At 44.4% G+C, this 23,765-nt stretch overlaps 1 protein-coding gene across 12 annotated transcripts in view; it reads left to right on the top strand.

Annotated features, from left to right (window-relative positions):
• The window catches only part of frmd4a (FERM domain containing 4A), a 125,199-nt gene that overhangs the window by 59,312 nt on the left and 42,122 nt on the right, over window positions 1–23,765 (top strand). For 6 of the 12 annotated variants that reach the window (XM_049573775.1, XM_049573778.1, XM_049573776.1 and 3 more), the window contains exon 2: window positions 23,114–23,179. In XM_049573775.1, the coding sequence (XP_049429732.1) occupies window positions 23,114–23,179 (66 nt within the window). Of the gene's footprint in view, window positions 1–3,857; window positions 4,524–19,379; window positions 19,993–23,113; window positions 23,180–23,765 lie in introns of those variants that run through there. The other 6 variants (XM_049573781.1, XM_049573769.1, XM_049573771.1 and 3 more) reach the window with 6 other exon arrangements.

Genomic DNA, 23,765 nt, shown 5'->3' with positions numbered 1-23,765 from the left:
GCTTGAGAGTGTGTGTTTGTGCGTGTGCACGTTGTCTTGAGTGAACAACCCTTTGTGCGTGTGTGTATAACATATTACAGCATATAACACATGAACTAGGTCAACTTCTATACTTAAGAGACTAACGAGTCCTGATACTTCAAAGGTTTTGTGTCATCGTGGGGGTTTCTCATTGCACGCACGCACAGTAAACAGTATTTTTTAATTACACGAAGCGCACATAATGATAACTGAAGCTCATGCACATGCATTCTCACTCACAGACATAAAGAAGCTCCCTGCTTTCACCTCTCTCTCTCAAACCACGTTACGTTTTCTTATTGATTTTCCCACTCGCACCTCTAATACAATCACATTAAACTAGACTGATCGGAATTGAATTTCAGACTGGCTCTATATACGTATGTCACTTATAATCTCCGTCACAGTGATGGCAGTGTGGGTGTGTGTTGCAAATGAGCCTGTAAGAATATTGAGCCTGTAAAAGCCACACGCCAGGTTTATTGTCAGAGGAAGTGCATGAGTAGCACCTGCACAAATTCTTTGTCATCTGCACTTTCTCTTCTCTTGTCCACAACTGTTTCCTGCGATTTTTTTGTGCCAGCTGAGAATGTTCTTGTGAATTTATAGTGTCTGTGACCCATTTCTCTCCACTGCTCTCCCCCCCTCTCTCTCTGACTCGCCTGCACTTTAGTGTAACACGCCTGAGTGGAGATCAGAGAGCAGGAGGAAGATTGAGAGATACAGAGAGATATGAGGGAGAGATGAAAGAGGGAGAGAGAAATTGATGGAGACGGGAGAAAGTAAGAGGGTGGAAGAGAAAGCTGAGAGCAGGAGATGGACTCGAAAAAGTTTACTCCTTTTCCTGTTTCCTGTCAGTGTCAGGACCTCACATCTGACTGCGTACAGGTTTGAAGTTCATTTATCATCAATATGTTGATACACTGTTTGGCTGTCAGCTCCTGTCCATCACAAGGCACATACTATCGTCTTCTCTGCATCATATTACTATGGTAACGGCCGGCCAGCTGACACTCTCATGCTGTGTTTACATCACAGGGCCTGTGTGACCTTTCCCAGGATTCACTGGGACATTACACTCACATAGAATCATGGGAACAGTGCGTTGTCATACCTAACCTCCCACCTCCTTCCCCACCACAACAAATATTTACACCCCTCATAAATTACAGTGGCTGAGAGGTGAATGTCTCCAGCCCTCATGTGTAGCTCCAGCCAAACCGTGATTCATTTTGGAAAATTCACACTACAGGAATGCTACACATTCCTCATGGGTTTCTCAAGACACCACTGAGAGAGAAATGTGAGGCTCTGAGATAGAGGGAGGGGAAACTGGTGCCATCAAATGAGGGATCTTGGAGCATGTGGTTGGTGAAATTAAGTAAATGTAACAAGATGCAGTGTTGTTGCATTATTGGGGATTAGGATTTTTGTGCAGGGAATCTTCTGCAGTCCATTCAATTAGACATCTGTGGTAAATATAGAAGCAAAGAGAAATAGAAAGTTAAAAATACAATTCAATAGTCTATGGCCCTTTATACATAGAGGTCATGCTGTAGGGCTTCTATGAAGACCCATCTGTATGTCGCCTTTGCAGTTTTACACAGAAGCAAACAACAGCGGCATTATGTTGCTCCAGTGTAAGTTTTTTTAGATAGCATGTTTGCATCATGGAAGCAAAAGTGCTGTGACGGGTGTGACATATAACATAACAGCGTCGGCCTCTAGTGTGACATAAATGCGTCAGCAGCACTTTAAGAACACTAACAATGGCATTAACATGGTGGTAACAATCATTTATCATACCTGTTAAATTGCGGTTGCTCTCGTCCTCTGCTCGGGGGGTAAGGAGCTCCTGGACCTCGTTGTTTTTCAAATTGGCTGACATTTTCAGCCGCAGTTCTTCTTCTTTAAGTTAGCTGCTAACTGCTAGTAGCTACTTTTAAAATCTCCTGTTGTAGGTCACATGCATAATAAGTTGTCAAAACATCACCCCATCCTGCCAGCTGTCTCAGATGTCATTTCAGTGCTGTTACGACCTCTGATGGCAGCCTAAAGCAGAGACAAATCTGCCCCCCCCCAAATTCCATGATTGTACCTTGTATACAGAAGGGTGAGGTGGCATAACAGCATGAAATTCCCGCCTTTAAAAGGCAGTGTAAAATCGCCTTGTTTGTGTGTGTCATCATGACACAATGTGGTCCTGGTGACACCTATTGCAGTGGGAACTACCACATAAGCCAGTCTGAATATGTTGGTAGGTCTGTCTGTCTGTCTGTCTGTCTGTGGTCAGAATTCTGTCAACATGTAATGTCACAACTGTGTGAGATGTAGTCACACACCTTTACAAGAGTGCAGCAGAGATCAAAATGAAGGCCAAGTTCAAAGATAGGTGTGGTCTGAGGTCTGGTCATTAGTCCCTTCACTTAATGCCCCTGGCTGACCTTCTCTTTAAAGGTGCAGTATTGTTGAGTCTCATTCCCAGGCTGTCAGCTGACGCTTTGGGTTGGTGGTTGGTCATGAATAAGACTAAACAATCACCTATCCTTCTTATGAACTGCATTCTTTGTATGGTGGCTGGAGTGAAGCTACCGCATGACAATCTGTAGTTCATTATTACTTTGTACAGTATAGTTAATTAATGCCATGGCAGTAACTCACTCATGTTCATGTTGACACTCGGTATCAAACAAATGCTGTGTGCATCATACATCAGTTTGTATGCACACACACACACACACACACACACACACAAACTACAACTCAGCAGTACAGGAGTGACCCCTTGCATCGATAAACCCCTCCATGAATCAGAGTGGGCTACAGAAGTCCATTTAATCCACCTACAGTCTGATTGCGTTTGGTAGGATGGCAGAGAATTACTGTACAGCACAGAGCTATTGAATTTTCTATTGATCAAGGCTTTCTGAGGAAAGCAGAAAAAGTGAATTAGTTTGGCTGCATAAAACCATCAGATATTAAAGCTTTTCTCTTTTTAAATGTTTAGCCTGACCTATAAAAAAGTCTTTAGCGACCCAGACGATAAAGAAATGGCTGCTGGAGATAGAAAAAGTCTGTGCTTGAGTTTGCTTTCAGAGTTATTCGAACATTCGTATCACTTTTATTATGGAGAACATTGATCATTTAAGCTGTATTGTTTTAGCAGAGCTGTTAAGCCAAGAGTTTATCCCAGACTGGCAAAGATATACACACAGACTGTAGGCTTGGCACAGGTTGTGTGTGGGGCTTGTATTGCCTCCATGTGGCCATTGTTGCAAATGGGTGTGTGTAAGCAAATGTAAGATAAGCTTCATTGTGGATTTCTATCTCAAATAAACAAGTTTGATGCAATCAATCATATTTACATGCTTTGCACATTCTGCGAGGATATAATGTGTGGAGTTGGTAGAGAGGAGCAGATGGGCTGTATATTCTTGTATTTTTTGTGTGTGGAAGAATTAGAGAGGTCGGGTCAGGATACTTCAGCCTGGGAAAACTGGCTCAGAGGAAAAATATCTCCTTTTATAAAAACATTCTGGCTGCAGTCCCAGGGCTGTTATAAAGCCGCATACTCTGGACTTTGGAGACTTGATATCATCCTTTTATGTATGTGCCTGTTTAAGTGTCTTCTTCAAGCATACAGATAGTGTCCAGTCTGACCAGGTGTGTGAGGTGTGCAGCACGTCGCTTTCTCTCCGAAAAAAAGCGAGACAGCGAGAGAGAGTGCTGTCATCTGTTCTCCTCTCCATGTGAGCTGCAGTATGAGAGTGCATATCGCTTTAAAAACAACTAGCAGTCTGAGAGACTAAGAGACCGGCTGCATTTCCTTAGTGGGAATGTTTGTGTTTGTGGCGCACAGACCAACGGACGGAGGGTGCAGTGCTTTGGTGAGAGGAAAAGAGAGAGGAAGAGAGGAGGAGGAGGAAGAGAGAAGGAGCCAGCAGGGACCAGTAGCTGTGTGGGACTGGGACAGAAGGACTAGTGGAGTTTGACCTTGAGGAGACATCAGAGCGCTGAATCCCAGAGAGACTGAGAGGACAGACAGGGACAGAGGGGACAGCCACAGGGTTATCCTGTCGCTCTGTGTGGCTTACCTGTGGAGATGACCCAGTTACCACCCACTGGAGCAAAGTGGCATCAGGAGGACAATAAAGGCTAATTCCTTCTAATTGCATGGGCCTCTGTGGATTTTACCTGTAATGGCTCACCTGTGCAGATAAAGGTTTGTTGATGTGATACCTGTGGATACCTCACTGATATCAACTCATATCGCTGCACCATACATACCTCTGGAGTGGTGTCTCTTGTCACTGAAAGCTCATAGTAAAGAAGTGATGGAGGCAGTCTTGTTGGGTCTAGACGAGGCAGTCTGCACTCGGCAGGGTCTGCTGTGGACTCTCACCTCAACAGCCCTCCGACGCCTTCGCGTGCATGCAAGGAACCTTCCTCCACCCCTGCATCTATTACACATACACAGGTGTGTTTCAAGGCCACTCTACCAGGTAGGCTGCAGCTGCACCTCACATACACTCATGAACATATGTATGTGAATAGCAATTAAACAGGAACTCATGCACTGGGAATTTATTGCAAATGAAATGTAGAAATGTAGCAATATTTGCAACCATCGATTGCATTCACGCTGTGCCACCTGTGGAGATGGATATCTGATATGGGATAGTATTATAAATGAATGAGTCTACGCCTGTGTCAAGGCTCAGGACAGACGGAGAGAGGTATGGAGTGACAGAAGATGTCCTGTAGGCCAGGTATGTCCTCCAGGCCATAGACTGGGGCCAGATGAAGGAGCAGTGTTCAAGATGACTTATTTGTTTCATCAAGCATGGAGGACAGAACTGGGTTAGATGTTGTGGCAGTGTTCCTGCTGGTGAAATGGGACACATATGCACAGGTCAGGTTCATGTGGAGTGCTGTCCCGCCAAGTTCAGAGAACGCTGCTTTGTCTTACATTGTCGCCCCTGCTCTGCTGTTCTTTTGTAGTTGTTGATGTGCTCAGGATGCGGAGCCTCAACAGGAAGTTGCGTTGCTAGGGTCGCTGTAAAGGAGTCAGTAGCTAAGCTTTTAAGCTGGTAAGCGTTTCTATGGATATGAGAAAGAGGGATGCTTGCACACAAAACACACACAGACACTGTTTTATCGGCCGTCTTGCCGGTCACCATCCTCCATCACCTTCAACATTTAATCTGGTGACGCACTAAATGTGTCTGTTTGCTTCAAGAGAACAGTTTCACCATTGAATTCATTATTTTAATTGTTTCATTAAAAGCAAGAGTGTCTTTTGGGCCTTGTGTTTGTCTAGCTGTGATTCAGCAAAATGGGTGATCAGTATTCCCTTCACCATGTCTGAATCGGTACTCAGGGCTTTCATGGAGCCATTAGTATTCCCCAGGCGTCTCACCTGCCCTGTATGCAGCTGGCACTACCAAGACAAACCCAACAGGCTCACAGAGAGAAGCTCACCAAGCCTGTTGCTACATAACAAAAAGCACACACTGCACTACATCGCACATAAAATGTACAGAATTACATGCAACACACACACACACACACACACACCATGTGCCTTTCCTGTCTTTGCTTTAATTCCTTTATCCTCAAGAGGGGAATAAGCTGGATTGTTATTCTAACTTTTGTCTTCAGATGTGTTTTTATGTGGCTCCTAAGCTTGAGCATCCTGAGGGAGGGTAACACAATCAGAGGAAACTGAAATAACATACCAGACCTCCCGAAGACAAACCCGTCCTCAGCAACCACTCCTGGTTTAGAGACGCACAAATGTCTGCAAGAGGCCAAGCTAAAACCCCCTTTCAAACAGAGGTCTTTTAACACTTTCCCAAACATCCTCTGGATGAGTGCTTTGGTGAGCTACAAACAATACCTCCCCGTGGCCTGATGAAGTGGTACAGCCCAAGGTGGAGTGGTTTATAGTGGAGGGAGTTGCAAAAGCAGGGAAGGAGGGGTCAGTGTGTCAGGCTGCAGGATGGGGATATCCCAGGCTCACTGCACTGCCTCTCTGCTCGGCTTCCTCTATTGCTGTTAATGAGATAGCCAGCCTCACAACTGGCAGACACACAATGGAGAGACGGAGAGAGAGAGAGAGGGGGGGGGGGGGGCGATTTAACTGTGTCTTTATATGTTATCAACCTGTTTTTACTTTCTCCACTCATTTTCCACCTTCTTCTTTCATCCTGAAATGAAAATACATTTCCACTCCAGTGCTCTGCCCTGAACCTGTTCCCCCATGTCTCTTTTTCCTCTCTGACACTTTATTTTTGCATCCCCCCCATTTACTTAAATGACTTCTTCATTTCTTATTTAACTCTCTCCACTCTCTTTTCAACTCTCACTAGAGAACACATCCATCACCAGCGGTCTTACATTCTCAATCAGGACACCAGCCCAGATATTTTAGTGTGTGACGCACGTGGCGAGGTGATCGTTTTACGCTCTGCATGTTACATAGAGCGGCACCCCATGTGATTGAGCTGTGGTGTTACAGTAACCAGCAGACTGCAACATATTTGAAGTGCTGTTTGCTCACACAGACGTGTGCTTATTTCCCTCGCGAGGGAACGCAGCAGCATGTTCACACTTTCATACATCAGGCTGAGTAATATTGACTCAACAGCCTCCAGTCACACATTTCCCTCTGGTGGTATGACCCTTTAAATAGGGTTAGTACTGTCAGGCGTGTGAGGGCAGTGCTCTGTTGTGCTGTGTTAGACAGTGTCTCTGGGTAATTGCTTCATCGTGTCATTTCTAAAGTTGCTTTCCATTCATATTGATTTTATCTGTGTATCTTTTTCGCCTCTCTTTTATCCCCCCCCCCCCTTTCCTTTCTTACCACCTGACCCCATCCCAAAGGCAGGATATCCTGCATGGGGAAGAAGCAGCAGGATAGCAAACACAGGTGGCGGGGCTGCTCCTGAGTTGCAAGATTTCTTTGTTTTACTTGTAATCATCCCAGTCCCGCAACTCCAGGCCGTCATTTTGTTCTTAAGAATGCGAAGTGACATGTTGTTAAGCAAAACTCATCCTCAGTGTGTTCGACATCCTTGTATCCTACATAGACTGAGTTTATTTCCTGTTACAGTGCTTGCTAATAAAGTAGCTGACAGGAAGCCAGTTCTCCTCAGTGTCAAATAAACTTACATCCAAGCTGTTTCCTAGCAACGCAATCCCACTGAAAAGTTTTATACATATTTAAAATCTCGCATTATGTCACATCTATCATGCATATTCATTAGACCTTGCTGCACTGTTAGCTCGCAGGCTCCACTGCATCATATTTAATGTTGAAACCCGGGCCAGTTTACTCCCACTGAGCTCATCTGGTCCTATTTCCTGTGAGAGCAGCTCTGTCACTGATCATATTCCTTTCCCACTGACGAGTCCCAGTCCATTGTGATACGAAGCAGAGACACAGCAGCTAAAAGTCTAAAATAACCAAGATACACAATCCTCCCTCTGTCTAGGAGCTAGATCATTTGTGTCTGTTCACTTTTCTTTGTGGTCTGATAAGCTGCGGGCACTCAGTCAAACCATGGTGTTTTCAAGCAAGTGCATTTGTTGGAATAGCGGTCCACTGTGATTGCCAGCAGCTCCCCTGAATCAGGACATGATTGTACTCAGTTCAGGTTGTTAAGTCTCTCTGACTCTCATGTTCAATATATCATCCATTTGTTCTCAAATTCCACTGAAGCAGATGTCAGTAACTACACTCATGACAGGCAGGCAAATATCCAGGACGGGAAATCTGCATGTCCTTGCTAATTCCCAGCCTTATTCCCTTTTTCTCTCCCTGTTTTCCAGCCAAGTAATTATTGGATGGAGGGTGAAGTTGAACTTGTGACATCCTACTGAAGAATTTTGATCACTATCCCTGTCTGGCAGCCATGTTTGTTCTCATTGCCAAAGTCAGGATCTGTATGTGAGAAAATCTCTTTCCCAGAACCGACACAGGGATGTTTGGCGAGGGGAGGGGTCGAGGGGCAGAACGGACATTGTCTCAAATTTTTCCAGTGCTTTGTTTATTCTTTTTCTGTAATTTTCTAATTTGTTTGCAACTAGCCCTGGGCATGTTTGTGTTTGATATCCCTGCATAGACGCACATGCTCAAACACACAAACACCCCTCTGTAGATTCTGTTGGTGGTTGAAGCCGTTTACAGTGTCTCCCTGGGGATAAGGTCTTATTTGCATAGTTCGTCTGGAAAACATTTCCACTGCTCCATTCCCAGGTTTATCAAATACCCAGTGTGTGAGTGTAAATGTGTGTGTGAAAGAGAAAAACGGAAGAAGGGGGGGCCGGGTTTGTTGATGTCTGAATTTAAGGAGAAGGTTCCTGTGGAGATTCATCATCACTTCAACCATTAGAAACAATTTTGTCACCACTCCATGAATCATAAATCACAATCAAAGTGTTATCTGTTATTCGTGTTTTGCTGATATAAATTGACAAGTCTCTCGCAGGCTTGTTACATGTTAAAGATTTAAAGCACGACACCCCTCCTTCCTCGCGTGCCGTGTCATTTTGTCACTGTGCACCATAAGCTTCTTAGCCATGCCGGAATCTAATTTCTCTGGTCATGTGCGAATACGGCAGGCTACTTGATAGGATGGCCACTCGCTTGATTAATTACAGGCGTTTGCATGCTCACAAGCTCCCTTCCTAACATGCATCCCACAAACTCATCCCAAAGGACCACTCTTAGTCTCTGATTTAAGGCATAACGCTGAATAAATCCTGAATGTTATTTCTACTTTGACATTCCCAGGAAAGCTACGGGGGAAATAATATATTATGCTGCATGACAAAAATATTCACGATATAATTCTCACTGACAGTGTTTTTGATTTCATATAAAAGGATTGCCAGATATGAGCACTTTCCCAGATATCACTTGCCATGTTGGAGACTGCTCAGATGTTAAACACGATAAAACACACGGATTGCAACGTCTCGCTGGTGGTTTATTGGGCCAAGGTTGAGCGGCCTACTTGATACATCTGGCTGGTATCCCTCTAAATCCTCTAAGTGTGTCTGAGTCGTGGCCAGAGTCACAACTGAGTGGCCAGAGCGGACACGATATGAGGTTTTTGGAGGTGGTCCTCCTTGTATTGAGTGAAGTGATAGGTTTAACTGTGGCATTAGTGATGGGGATATAAGGGCTTATAATGTTTTAGGTTCAGAGGTTAGGGCCTCAGTATAGAATGGTAATCCCGGAGGATTACTACTGGGAATCTGGTGAATATCTGAGGAAATCCCTCTCAGGGACTCCCAGATCCTCTGTTTGTATGGATATTATATCCTCCAGCAGTGTGTCCACATGTGTTTACCGAAGAGAGGTTTAAAGTTTTGTAAGTGTGTTAACTTTCAGAGATAAGTGAGGAAATACGATCATGTCCTTTAATCAAAACTTCACAGTTTACAACCAGAGCCACCTCTCAGAAGTCTTAATCTGGCCGCAGTATGTTTCCCTATAAAGACACTTTGTAGATACAGGACAGTTAATACTCTCAGGTCGGTAAGGCTGAATGGAAATGAAAAATATGCACCTTAAAATGACTCAAAGTTTCCTGGTGGAAAGTCGAATGTTTTGTGATCCATCTACCACCCGAGCCTCCCTCCTTGAGGGACTGCGAATGAGAATCTTGGATTGGCTTTCACTTTTACTTTTGCTGGCAACACTGTTTATAAACAATAACTCACAATTCTTGCATGGTATACCTCTAAGTCCCATCAGTCATCGTTTTGAGATATATGTGAAAGCTGGAGGACTCCACGTTGGCTCTCATGAATTTTTATTAGGCTTATATGTCCTTTGATACTGCAAATGCCTTCAAATTCTCTCTGTCTTTCAAGTATGTATACCTGTAGGCTAAGTTATGCATGCATAAATTGGACACACATATGATGTGAGCACGCTCGCAAAGGCCCTGCAACTGCATGTTGCCTGGATTCTCTGGATTTCTCTTTTGTGTGTGTGTGTGTGTGCAGGACCATACCACACAAAACAAGCTTTTGACAAATAATTCGACCACTAAAGCTAAAAACTGAGCCCATGTGTAACCGTAGCACATGATTGATCAGGTGTTTTATTTATTGAGCAAAAGCTTTCCACCTCCTACCTTCAGATTCTGGCTCTCCCCAAGGCGAAATGGCCAAATGGAAGACATTCAATACCTTTACAATGACGGGATTCCCTTTGGACAAGAGGAATTGCACACGCACACACACACACACACAGACCACACATCCTTGCCAAAGGGCTCTCCCTGCAGATGAGCTGGGTCATTTTTCATTACCCTGGCTCAGAGGAATCAAGTGTGTAGTAATGGAGCACAGTCACATTGAGCCAAAGCAATGGAGGGATAAATCCCGACTGCCGAGCACAGTGGAGGCAGAGCAGACAGGCTGCGGGGCAGAGCCTGTGCAGGGGCATATAGCTCTTTTTCACTCCTCTATCTGTCATTAGAATACCTCAGACTAGATCCTGGGGGAAGATGAGAGAAAGGTCTAAGGCTGCAGCGTGTTCCCAGCGTCTCCTCGTATCTCTCCATTGCCTCTGTTTCCTTTATTATGTGGCTCTAGTTGTCTGCCTGCCTCATCTCAGTTTATTCCTACTTTCTGCCGTACCTGTCTGCATTACCCTTTTCAGACTCTTCCCCTGCGAGTCGCTCGCTCCGCTGTCTTCACTTTTGGAGTGTATGTTTTTGTCTTCGACATACCTGTCTCTATACTATTCTTGCACATTAAGCCTCTTACATCACCTGAGCCATTATAGCCCGAGGAGGAGCAGGGGAAGGTATGATGGGAGGGTAGGGTTGGGTGGTCTTTGTAAAGGGTAGAGGGGGCTGCCTTTGTAAAATCGCGAGTATATGTTGACTTTATACAGCAAAGGATTTAGCTGTCTCCGCCATCCAGGGATCATGATACTGTCGTCAGCTGAACTGAATCTTTTTTGTGAGGGAACATTCATTGCATGCCTTTTTACTTTACGTTTTTACCCCTGGGTCATACCTCTGCCAGTTACAGTGTCTTAACACTGTCTTACAGTGCCTCCTCCTCTAAGTGCCCTACATTTCTGCCACAATGTGCATGGCGGAGATGGCTAGATCTCCCAGAAAGTTGTCATGACAACTTTTGTTTGCAACTTAGGTTTGAGAGCACCAGGGAGTAAGGCTGGTCAAACATTTATGTGCATGTGTGTGTGTGTGTGTGTGTGTGTGTGTGTGTGTGTGTGTGTGTGTGTACGTGTGTGCTTGACAGCGCAGGTTGTGTCCATGCCTCTCAGCTTAAGAAGTAAGTGCTTTTAAAACCTAAGAGTTATTATGTGGATAGAAGCTCACCGAGCTCATGTAAAGCTGGTGCCTTGAATGATGTCGTTCTGTGGCTGTCTCCCTAATTAGCCTGGAGGGTCTTTGGAGCCCCTGAAGGACACACACACACATGCACAGACAAACACACACACACACACACACACACACAAGGGCAACATTAGCAAAGAACAGAGAGGATTTGGGCGCTTTTAACCCAAAACCCCCTTTCTCCTCTCCCCTGCTGTTCTGGTCTCAGGGTACATGTTTAATAGGCTAGCAGAATACATTAGGACTGTGACACACGCACACATGCACACACACACGCACTGATGCACACATAGGAGTTAGCAGACAGGACTGTTTAATATTCAGCATGCTAAATGATTAGAGTGTTTGGTATTCTAGCCAGTCACAGGACAGGGGATAGAGGCCACTGGAGTTCAACCGCTCTGCAGCACACAGTGCCCTTGAGTTTAGGCCACGAGCAGTGTGTGTGTGAGTGTGTGTGTGTGTGTGTGTGTGTGATTATTTGTGTGTGAGAAACCAAACCAGAGACAGAAGAAGCAGCAGAGAGATAAAGAGAGGTCAAGGATGAAGATTCATCAATCAGCAAGGTTCAGTTGGTTTATAAGAACTAAAAGAGAGCACACACACACGCACACACACACACACAGTACTCTTGCCTACACATTTATATTTAGGCTAGTATTAACAGTGCAGAACCGAATACCCTGCTCTACGTCACTTTGCCTTTCTGCATGCATTGCCAGGAGTATCAGTGAACACAGGGTCACTCAGGTCTACGGTGATTTCTCACTGTGTAAATTATAGATGAAGAGAGGAGGTGTAGGGGTAAAAGATCCTTCCCTTGTGAATAACTCACACACACACACACACACACACATGCACACACACTGACAGCCTCGATCCTTGCAGATCAACCCCCATGATCACAAAGATGTGTTTCATTGAGATAAAATTCCCAAAGGCGTGACATCACTTGTACCTGTTTGTCCTGCACCCCTCTGCTCTGCTTGTTAGGCTGTTGGCACTCTGGCTCCCCCTCTCGCTCCTTTCGCTTTGTCCTCTGTCCTTCCTCGGAGCCTACTTTAGTTACCGAATCGCCTCCTATCAGTTTCATCCACAGCACAGAGTAGACATATGACCATGTTTTCAGAACCACACACACACAGACGCACACAACCGCTGTGCTTATAATAGCTTTATCAACCACTCTGGACTGGAATTTTAGGAATGTCCAACCCGTGTCAGTAAATGGCAAAGCTGACCAGAAAAAGCAGCGCCTGAAAGGGAGGGAATCATAAACCATGGAAGAAAGGCAGCTTGTCCCTCCTTTGGGAAATAGGCACAGTGGAATAATCCCTTTTGGCTATTTTGAATACAGCTCATCCCTACAAAAAAAAGCAAAAAAATGTAAAGAAGACATGATTGAGCATCAAGTGCAAACACATTAAAATTGTTGGCAGTATGCAAAAAGTGGCCAGTGGTTACTTGCTCTCAGACCGACACACTGGGGCGCAGTATCATCGCGCTGTACCCATGAAAGGCTTTTATTTGCTTGGATGTCATCAAGGGAGACATTTGCTGTGGTTCTGTTTCAGAGCTTTCTGTATTAAATATAACTGCTGGCTATATATGAGTGCATGTGCACACGTGTACATATCTTTGACCCAGTTTTTTTTTTTTAGCCACCTAGTTTTAGTATCAGTGAAACAGAAACAAACTGTACATCATGGATTGCGGAGGGAAGAGAAAGGAAAGAAATGAGTAAAGAAGGATGTGAGCATGAAACCTGTCGCTGAGCAGGAGGGTCCATTACAGAACAAAGACTCTATTACTCACTGGTACAGTAATAACACTTACGCTGGGTATTCCAATTTTAGGATCAGACAATGTGACCTTTCAGTGGAAACTGTGACATAAATGAAAACAAGAATTTCAGACCATCGGGAATTTATCAAAAACAAGGTGAGGTCGTTGGTGTTATGACTACAGGACATCCATCCATTTTCGGAACCGCATATCCTCTTGAGGGTCGCAGGGGAGCTGGATCCTATCCCAGCTGACATTGGGTGAGAGGCAGGGTACACCCTGGACAGGTCGCCAGACTATTGCAGGGCTGACACATAGAGACAGACAACCATTCACACTCACATTCACACCTACGGACAATTTAGAGTCACCAATTAACCTGGATGTCTTTGGACTGTGGGAGGAAGCCGGAGTACCTGCTGACACGGGGAGAACACGCAAACTCTGCAGAGAAGGGCTCCCTCCTGGGATCGAACCAGGAACCCCCTTGCTATGTGGCCAACACACCACCGTGCCGCCCACTGCAAGACATATTCAAATTTATTGTACCAACACATAGTACCCCTTTTAGTTTTCTTTCTCTAACACACAACAGAGTCTTTGTGTCTGCTGCAAAGTGCAAACCATTGGCTCATATGTTGCATGTTATTGAGATAACCTTTAATGGTTTGTTCCGCCCATAAATACCTGACCGTACTGCTACTGCTGTTGCATACATGGATGAGCATCAAGAACCAGTTCAATTTGAGAACTGGTTTCAAATTGTCCTCTCCATCGGAATCAAATGCCTCCGACCTTATCAGTTAATTTTATCGATGCTACTGCTAGCATGTTCGTCTGACAGTGTCAGATTGCAAAACAATGTCAAACTCTCAAAGAAAGATGACAAAAGTGCAGCTTGTAATGTCTGTAAAATGATCATTTCAAGTAAGGGTGGAAACATCAGCAACATGCTTAAATATCTGTCTTATCAGCATGAGCTTAAATTCTAAGAACGTCATGTATTTGACACTACGCACGAGTGCCACTGCTTCCTAACTGAGCAGCACGTCCATTACCAAGGGTAACTATCTTATGTTATAGTAACATCAACGGTGATGAGATGAACGCCTTTTAGCTTATGTCTCTGCACGGTGTTCAGACTTAGAGGTAATAAAACAGTTGTGTTGACACTGAAAACATATGTCGGCCTACTTTCTTTCAACTCAGAAAATTGATCAGGAATCAGTTAGGAAGTTGATTAAAAAAATAGGACCGATGAGTAGAATCAATAGGCATTGGTATCAATACAGTCTTATCAGTTCCCACCCACATCTATAGCAAACTATATAAGTGTAGTGCACATGTAGGAAGCAACTTTTGTTCATCTTCTGGGACTTCTGAGCATGAGCCATACCTGATTTCCCTGCAATTCATCGGGGATCGAGGCTCCTCTGGATGCATATGACAGCGAATTTGAACTGAGGCGTAGATGAATTTGTGTGGATTCAGCACTGCTGAAGTTTGGATCACACAGAATCTACTATAAAGCACCATTTCTGGTGTCTTTATTGTGCCTACTGAAACACCTCACAGCGACGTTGCCAGTAAAAGCACCTATGTAGTATTTGAAATTCATAAGCATCTCCGTCTGTCAGTTTTAGAGAAAGTTGTGATTTTATGTAAAAAGGGAAAAAATGTGGGGAAACGGAGAAAGGGTTTTTTTTTTTGGTAAAGTCGTGGAATGGTGCTTTGTAGTAAAATGGGAAGAAAGCAGAGTTGGTTACAGAAATATCTCCAGTTTGTTTGAAGTGCCAGTGTGTTTCTGATTTTAAAAAACGCCCTAACTGGAACCACATTTCAGTCCCAAAGTCACTCACGGGCAGGGAGGGTGGAGCTCACACACACACACACACACACTTGAGCAAACAAAACAGATCTCTCCCGGTCAGTCCTTGCTCTAGACATTCCTGGCTGCCTTTCCATGACCCTCCCTGCTCCGTCTCACTCTGCTGCTACACGGAGCAGTGGATGGAGAAGATGGATTTGGCCCTGCTATTATTTTTCCATCGGGTTTTCAATAAGCCATTCAACTGAAACTGTAGAGTATTGAGAGCCACAGTGTGTTTTGCTGAATCTTGTGTTGTAATCTAATCTGCACCACATGCAGATAGTGTTACATTAAAAATGACGACGAGTCATAAAGCCTATTCAGCTACAATGATCTCAGTGTCATAAATCACCGTAGGACCGCTTGTGTCAGACCACCGCTCGCTTTCAAAGTGACGTGTTTAAGGGTGTGTGTTTGTTTAGTCTCCATAAATAGGAGGGAGATGCAGACAAAGACAGATAGAGCAAGACAGAGAGCATGGAGTGTGTGTGTGTGTGTGTGTGTGTGTGTCACTCTTAACTGCCTACCACAGCGTCCCACAGTCAGGGTTAAAGAGATTCTCCATCTTGCTTCAATTAACTGCTTGGCGCTGTTTATATCACATTCCACCAATATAGGTTACCTTTTCCAGCACAGACCATCAACCCTGTTCCCCTGCTCGACCCTAAAACCTGACTCTAATACCCTGCGCCTGTTAAACCCACCTCACCCATCCAGATTTTTCCCCTTTGGAGCCCTTCTCCATTGAAATACACCAGATCAGCACCTCATTAAGACCACACCTCAGCCCGGAATAGAAGCCCACTGGCTCCTTAACAAGGCTGTGTCAGGGCCCAGATATGTCACACCTACAAGTGTTTCTCACCTTGGAAACACAGTCTGCAGGTCACTGAAAGGTGAACATGTATAGAGAAGTTAAGGGGCATCGGACAAAGAGACTCACTAAATCACAGCTGTTTGTTATTGTTCCTTCCTGCCTTGCTTCCTTTCTGCCTTCCTTTTCCACTCTGGCTTTTTCTGTTAATCTGTCTTCCTCTCATTCAGCTACTCACGTCCATTCCAAACAGGAACAATCATTCATAAACTCGTGTAGTTAAGTGTTCAGGATCTTCCTACTGCACTAGCCCTCCTCTGTCCTTGTCAGTTTTTCCCCCCTCTGCCTGCATTGTCCCCCTCTGTCTCCCTCCTTTGCACTGGTCAAACAACGGGGCCCTTGTGATAGCAAACTGAGGAAGCTACCAATAAAGGGAGATATGTATTTGACCGGAGAAAGTGAAGGAGGGACGGGTGTATGTATTAAAGCCAAAGAAAGAGTCATCTGGAGATGTTTAAGTTGGACAGGCCAGTTTCCGGTGTCTGGAACAGGCCAAAAATATCCAGAAACAGAAAAATCCAGCAGGGAGGGGAAAGGATACACCTCCTCGTTTCTCATGTGACCTTCTACATTCAGCAAACTAAGCTGAATTTTGGGGCCTGCAGCATAAGCGATGGTAGCAACAAAACTGCTCAAGCCAAGCACATTAAATTTAATTGCATCTTCGTATTGCTTAATGTCTGGGGAAGAGAGTATTTCTGATGAATCCTGCAAATTTAGGACTATAAATTGCTGGTCGTATTTCAAATATGGTGCAACTGCATTTGGCTCAAACTGCAAGCTATTTATGACACAGACTATCTGAAAAGTTAAGATTGTCTTTAGCAGAAGTGTGGGCTTTAATCACAGAACTTGGACTCGAGTCAGACTGGAGTCACAAATTTGATGACTTTAGACTTAACTTGATTAAAGCCAAAAAGACTTGCAACTCAACTTGGACTTTAACACCACTGACTCATTACTTGTTTTGGACTTGAGCCTTTTGACTTGAAAATACTTGATACCCCACCCCCACCCTCAAGCACAATAAAGTATATTATTAATAAAGTGTGCCAGAAATCAATTCATGTTCCCTTCATTTCCTGAATCAGCTGAAATTAATGCCATTCATTCCCAGCAAGATGACACTTAAATCCCCAGATCCACTTTGTTTAAACCAATCCAAAAGCATCCAGTAAAGTTGCAGGAGAGAACCAAGAAGAACTAACATTATATTACTGAGCACAAGTTTGCACTGGGACCAATTCGTGACTTGCAACACAATGACTTGGTCCCACCTCTGGCCTTGAGACAAGACAAGGTCAAGTATCCCTGATAATTTCAGCCCCACAGAAGTTACACTACGTATGTGTACATACTGTACATGTGCTACATGTGGCCTCATACTGTTTTCATAACATGGGGATTACTCATGTTGTAATACAATAATAGAGAACAGACTAGCCTACGCTTACCGAGTACCTCCGAGACTGTATTGACAGTAGGTATAGGCTCAGCCCTGCCTTCACAGCACACGTTAGTATCTATTTATGGTACCAAAAACTGGACTGATTTTGTTGTGTTAACAACTTGGTGGTTTCAACGGCTGCTCCTCCGGCTGTGTAAGGTGAACACAAGTGCCCAATTTAGGTCATACAAAAAAAAAAAAAAGGGAGAGCGAGAGTCAGTTCAACGGCTGCAGTGGACTGAAGGCCAAAAATCATTCAAGCAAGCCAAACCTGAGAGCAAGGAGATGTGTGTTTAAAAGAGCAGACAGGAAGTGACACGCTGGAGAGAGAGATGTTGAGGTCTAACTGAATCTCATACTTTTTAGCAGAAACATTTAACCATTTCAGGCCTGTGGAAATCTATCAAAACACACACGGCCTGGCACTGTAATTATAATATATATTGGAGGGAAGACTGCCCCCCCCCAACCCCCACCCAATATTCCAATATGCTCAAAATGTCTGCTCCAATATACTGATAAAAAATGTAAAGAAAAAAATTGCAATGCTATTAAAGGCAACCATGCATCCCCCTCCAAAATAATCATTAGCAAATGAAATCATAATCATAATAAATGTAACAAATTTCCATTAGTATTCCTGTGTGTGGTTTGTGCAAGGGGTCGTACCCCAGCAGAAGCCATTGTTCGACTGCTGTGGGTAGGTACAATCAGTGTCAAACACTGTGCCATCCCCCCATTTCATTACTTTCCATTGCATTAAAAAGTGGAAAGCTATAATGTAATATGAATATGTCATGTAGGCTATATCACTATTGAGTCTTATAGTTTTTGTCAAGTGTTTTTATGGTGATAAAAAAGTCATTTAAAAGTCAATATGTGCACTTGTCCTGTGTGTCCCGTGTCAATCAGAAGCCACGTTTACACTGCCTGTTCAAGGTGGGAGTATCGTGCCGTTATGCTGCCTTGCCAATTTGTATGTAAGGTGCGATCTTGCAAAAAGCGGGACAGAGTTGTCTCGCCTCTGAGCCGGGAACAGAGGTAGTTTCAGCCCTGAAACGAGGTCTGTGTAAAACGTAAAGCTGGACGGATGTGTAACAGATGTGACTTTTTGATTACATATTATGTCGGCAACCCACCAAAGAAGATTTATAAAGCAGCTGTTAGCAGTTAGCGTCTAACTCAGAGAGAAAGAACAGTGGCTGTAAATGTCCACAAATTGAGGGCGAGATCAGCCGCCATATATAAGAGACGGTAAATGATTGTGATTGACATGCTATGCTATTGTTATTGTTTATAAAGAGCTGCCAGCGTGTGTGTTATCTGTCACACTAGAGGCCGATGTTGTGGTACATGTCACGTCCATCAGGCCTCTTGATTGCAGATTGCCAGGATGCAGGGTATAATAACACACTGGGGCGGAGTGATGCTGGTGTTGTTTGAGCCTGTGTAAAAATACAAAGGAGGTATGAAGAAGGGACTTTGTATCAGCTGTATAGTGCAATCTCGGTTTAAAAAGGGCTATATTCTGGCTCCCAAAAATGGCACTCAAGTCACCAGAACTTCCAGAACCCTTGATTAAAGATATTTAAGTGTTGAGTCAGAAGGTGTTGATTGAAAATGGTCCCCCCCATGTTGAACAGAAGACTACAGCCATGCTTGGCATATAAATGTACAGCCAAAGTGATGTCAGGCGAGGATAGGGTCTTTCAAGGGAACAAAGCCTGCATTTCTTAAAGCACAGCTGATTTAATAAAGCAGGCAGACAGTGATCACTGCTCATTGTTATGTATCAGCAGTGCATCACTTGTTTTAAAGGCAGCAGACTGTTTGTGTGCTCTGCAGACACAGATGTCTGTTTGGGTTTGTAAGCACACACACATGCACGCACACGGAGAGAGAGAGAGAGAGAGAGAGGTCTGCAGTTTCTCATGGCTGCGAGCTGCTGCAGAAAATTTCCCCTCATCTCCTCCTCTCCCCGCCCCCACATCTTGCCTCCATTATTCCCGTGTTTTCGAAGCAACTCCGATGACAGCGAGAAACATAGCTGGCAAGTGAAGGCAGGCAGGCTGGATTACAGTCCACCGTTTTTAGCCATTTCTTCCGGTCGTCCCCCTTTGCTTGCTGACCGTTGGTACGGTCTCCTGCTATCCGCACGTTCACACACCGTTTGTGCACGGTGCCGGTAGCGAGAGGGGGGTTTGGTCGACCGGGGACTAGCCCCGTGAGAAGCTCTCTGCTTTCGGGAGGAAGGGAAAGGAGCCAGCCTTGGAAAACGCTTTCTGTCGCTGCTAATCACCACCGAGTTATCTCTACCTTTAAATGGCGAGGATACACCGTCTGTGTGGTGTTTAGAGGATACTGGGAAGATACAGTGTAGCTGCGTCGCTTGTAACTAACGTTAACTAAATGGTCACTAACATGGATGCTGATGTGCCTCCTCCCCTAGGCCGGCCGGGAAAAGGGGTGTTTTTTGACGGTTTTCTGGCAGGCACACGACTCGTTTCTTTCTGGGATTAATAATTTGGCTTTTTTATTTTTTTATTCTCCCCCTCTTGGAGCCGGTTTTTGTGTGGGAGCCTCGCAGGGAGCGTTTGTTTGCAAGGTAACTAACTAATGATACCGTTGCTGCCGTCGCCAGCACTGACCAAAGCATCACTGTCAACTGTCTTGTTTGTGTGTGCCTCTGTAATTTTGGTGTCAGCACCAGGGGAATAATGAAACGCTGTGAACATGGCTGCTTTATGCATTGTTCATTCTCATCTCCTGGCTGTTTGATTTCACCGTTTCTTGCCAGTGAGTCAGGCCTGGGGATGCAAGTTAGCCAGTTAAAACGTGACTGGTAATGGGTCAGAAATGTTGGTGGATTGCGTACAGCATGAATCACACACCAGGATAAGGGTTGTTTCTAGTGCCACATGTGTTTCTACCCCATGTCTGTGCAGCTACACTGAAATGCAGTGTTTACAGCATGCAACAGAGCTCAAGATGCTGTAAATATATCCAGTAATTTCTTTTCATGTTGAAAAGTCTTTGCAAATATTGTGAACTTTCTGTCTAACCAGTGCAGCAATATTCCACATTCTCTATTTTGTTCAACGCCGTGTAATGACATGAAGCTATTCATAGCAACTTTATTACATTTGGTTTCATGGTGGATAGAAACTCAGCAGCGCAAGTCCAATACCACAAAGTGAATTTTATGCCTAAAACCAATAAGCGTCTGTCTCTGCCAGATTGGGCTGCCTAATTTTAGCCTCCAGGCAGTGATTTGTTACCTTGACGTTAAGGTTTGTACTACTCCCAGGTGCCTCAAGCAGAGTGCCAGTGTGAGCCTCTGTACTTGTGTGTATGTATATATATACACTGTCTGCATTGCAGTTTAAAGTATTCTGCGGACAAGATACTAAACTAAGATGTTTGGCTGTAGTCTTGCCCTCTCTTTTATCACATATGCATACTCAATGATAGAGAAAGAAAATTTGTTTAGCCTGCAAAATGTTATCAGAAACAAGACATTTGCATATTGTCCAATTTCTTTACAGTTGGCTAGAGGTGCAACCACCACTTATTTTCATCATAACAGATGGTGAAATGGTGAAAAATGCCCATGATGACATCCTCAAATGTCCCCTTTTGTCCACAACCCAAAGATATTCAGTTCACTGTCACAGAGGAGCAAAGAAACTCGAAAATATTCACAGTTAATTTTATAGTTGACAATTAATCGATTAATCGTCGCAGCTCTACTTGCTATATTATCTATGTTTTGTTAGAATTAATTCATGTTAGCACTACTGACCTTCTACTCAGTTGTCATGGCAGTAATTAAAATCAGTGTATACAGTATAAACACGGAGAGTTTTGGAAAGGTAATGTAACTCCAAGACAGGAGGGTGGGAGAAAAAAAAAACAAAAGCTAGTGTTGAAAAATGTGTGTGTGTGTCACTGTGTGCACAGGTGCACCCAATCTAAACCCTCAAACCACAGGAGATCAATGGTGAGTGGGAGGGTAAACCGAACCCTTCAAAGTAGCAAGAAGCCACAGACACACGCACACACACACACAAACATCCAGTGATCATTCAGCAGAGTTCACACAGGGATGAGTGTGGAGACACAACTCTGTCACTCGCCTCCCTCTCTTTCTTCGGTGTCTTCAGCTCTCTGCTAAACTCCCACCTCCAACTCGCCACCTGAGTGCAAGCTGGCATGAGTGGTGAGAAAGTATGTAGTACTCATGTTGTGGACACACCCTTACCAAATTGCAAGAGCCTCAGGTGGCCAATATGATCCTCGTAGTGAAGAGTTACAAACCGGTTACGCTTGTGCTCATGTTTATAGCATCTGTGTTTTGGAGGGAGTTCTTATCGAATGTTTGACAATGAGGATGCCCCCCCTTCCTCCTTTGTCCCCACTCCTTCTCAAACATTTCTTACCCCTCCATACACCCACTCACACACCTCCCCCTGGTCTCCCTCCCCATCTCCCAGATGTGAGGGAAGTGTGGGAGGAGCCAGGGGGTGTTTGTGTTCCTCAGGGTCCCCGCTTCCTGCAAACTTGTAGAGAAGCACATGTGCTGAAAACACCAGCACACACACAAAAACAGACACAACATGTTGAATACTTTGGCACCCTGTGTACATCTCTTCTTAAAATGATGTCTGCTGTGAATTTTTAAACCTCCCAGATCCGCTTGAATTTTATCATGCACTGCAGTAGCAAACTTTCAGACAGGTTTGGAGAATCGGCTTGCCTTTGTCGGTTGTGTGAAATGTTTGGTTTAACTTGTGTGTATGTGGCGCATATTTTCCACAGTTGACTGTTTCATCATTGCACCTGCTTCGGTGTTTATGCCTGAACCTGGCAGACGGATATTATCAGTTTTTCGCAGCTCTATTCAGCAAACCTTGTGTCAACAGCACAGACAAACACTTGAGTGAACATTGTCAGCAGGCAACTTGACTCATTGTGGTCACTGTAGTCCACTGATGGATAATGGATTTCCTGCTTAAGGAGGAATGCAAGAAATGTCAGTTAGGAAAAGAGCAGCGCAGCACGCTGCCTCTGTTGGCCCATTGTGTAGTTAGCCAAGCTAACCTTGTTAAGACTACACTAAGATAAGACATGCACACTCCAAGCTTATTATACAACACATATCTTCTGTACTAGTTGCTGTTGGATGCATCATATTGTTTTGTTTGTTATAGAGATACACCGATTGATCAGCTGGCAGTTGGAATTGGCCAATTTTCAGCTTGATCGGCCATGGCGGGTGACCGGCTGCTCAGTCACAGATACAGCCAATTCTGTCCAGCTCAGATTTACATGCATGTGCTCCATGATGGTTCACATCACGTGCACAGCAGCATAGACAGTTAGCAAGTATTGTTCTCATTCCCAGATCGTCAGATGTCGATGTTTTGTCACGGCGACTTTTCAGATCCTCTTAGCACCTTTATTTCGAAATAGCAACTAGCAACAAATTGAGCAACTTATTCAGATCTTTGGCCCAAACTAGAATCGGCAGGTCAGACTTTTAAAAAATCCCAAATCAGAATCCTCCAAGAAAATTGTAATCTAGTTTGTTTTTTGAAATATAAGTACATTGTGTTTGGCCTCAGTGGAGACCCATTTGAAAGCCTGTTTTTGATTTGTAACAGTATAACGTGTAATACCAGTCAGCAATATATAAACAAGCATCCCTTTTTGTCTCTTTTTCTCAGATGACAGAGGGGAGGCGATGTCAGGTCCATCTCCTGGACGACAGGAAGCTGGAGCTCCTTGTACAGGTGAGTCTCTCATGTTCCCACCCTCTTGCTCTTTCTTCTCTTTCTTCCCTCTCTCTTTGCGGACTCCCATTTCCTTAGAGCGAGGGAGAAGTGATGTCTGGTGTCCCGCGGGACTCAGTTACTGCTGACCAGGGGGAATTCGGTCAGCAGTAGGTGACTTTGCTCTTTCTTGATGCTCACCTGATATCTCCCCACACACACAAGAACACACGCAAGTGTGCGTGCAGCAGATCCTACCCTGATTTACTGTCTCTGTAGAAGCTTTGTATCCCAATACAGAGTTCAGTCCTAATAATATCCTAAATAGAAACTCTTTCTTCCCATAAATTCATGGTTCACTGCACGTTCTTCATCACCCATCCCTACTGCCTTCCCAGAATGCCTCAGAAATGCCCAGAATCATCTAACAAAAAAACATCAACTGTCTGTGTAATTTGACAATGCTCCCTCTTATCCTCCAGACTCTCTGTGTAATTGACAATGCTTCATCCTATCCTCCAAACGTCTTGGAAAAACAAAGCAGTTTGCCCCCCCCCCCCCCCCCTTCCAGCCTCAATCCTCCCAGCAGGCCTTTCTGCTGCAGTAA

This window comes from Epinephelus fuscoguttatus, linkage group LG4, assembly GCF_011397635.1.
Source record: "Epinephelus fuscoguttatus linkage group LG4, E.fuscoguttatus.final_Chr_v1".
NCBI lineage: Eukaryota > Metazoa > Chordata > Actinopteri > Perciformes > Serranidae > Epinephelus > Epinephelus fuscoguttatus.
Note: the sequence above shows the minus strand (reverse complement) of the source record. Positions and strands in the feature narration are given on the sequence as shown.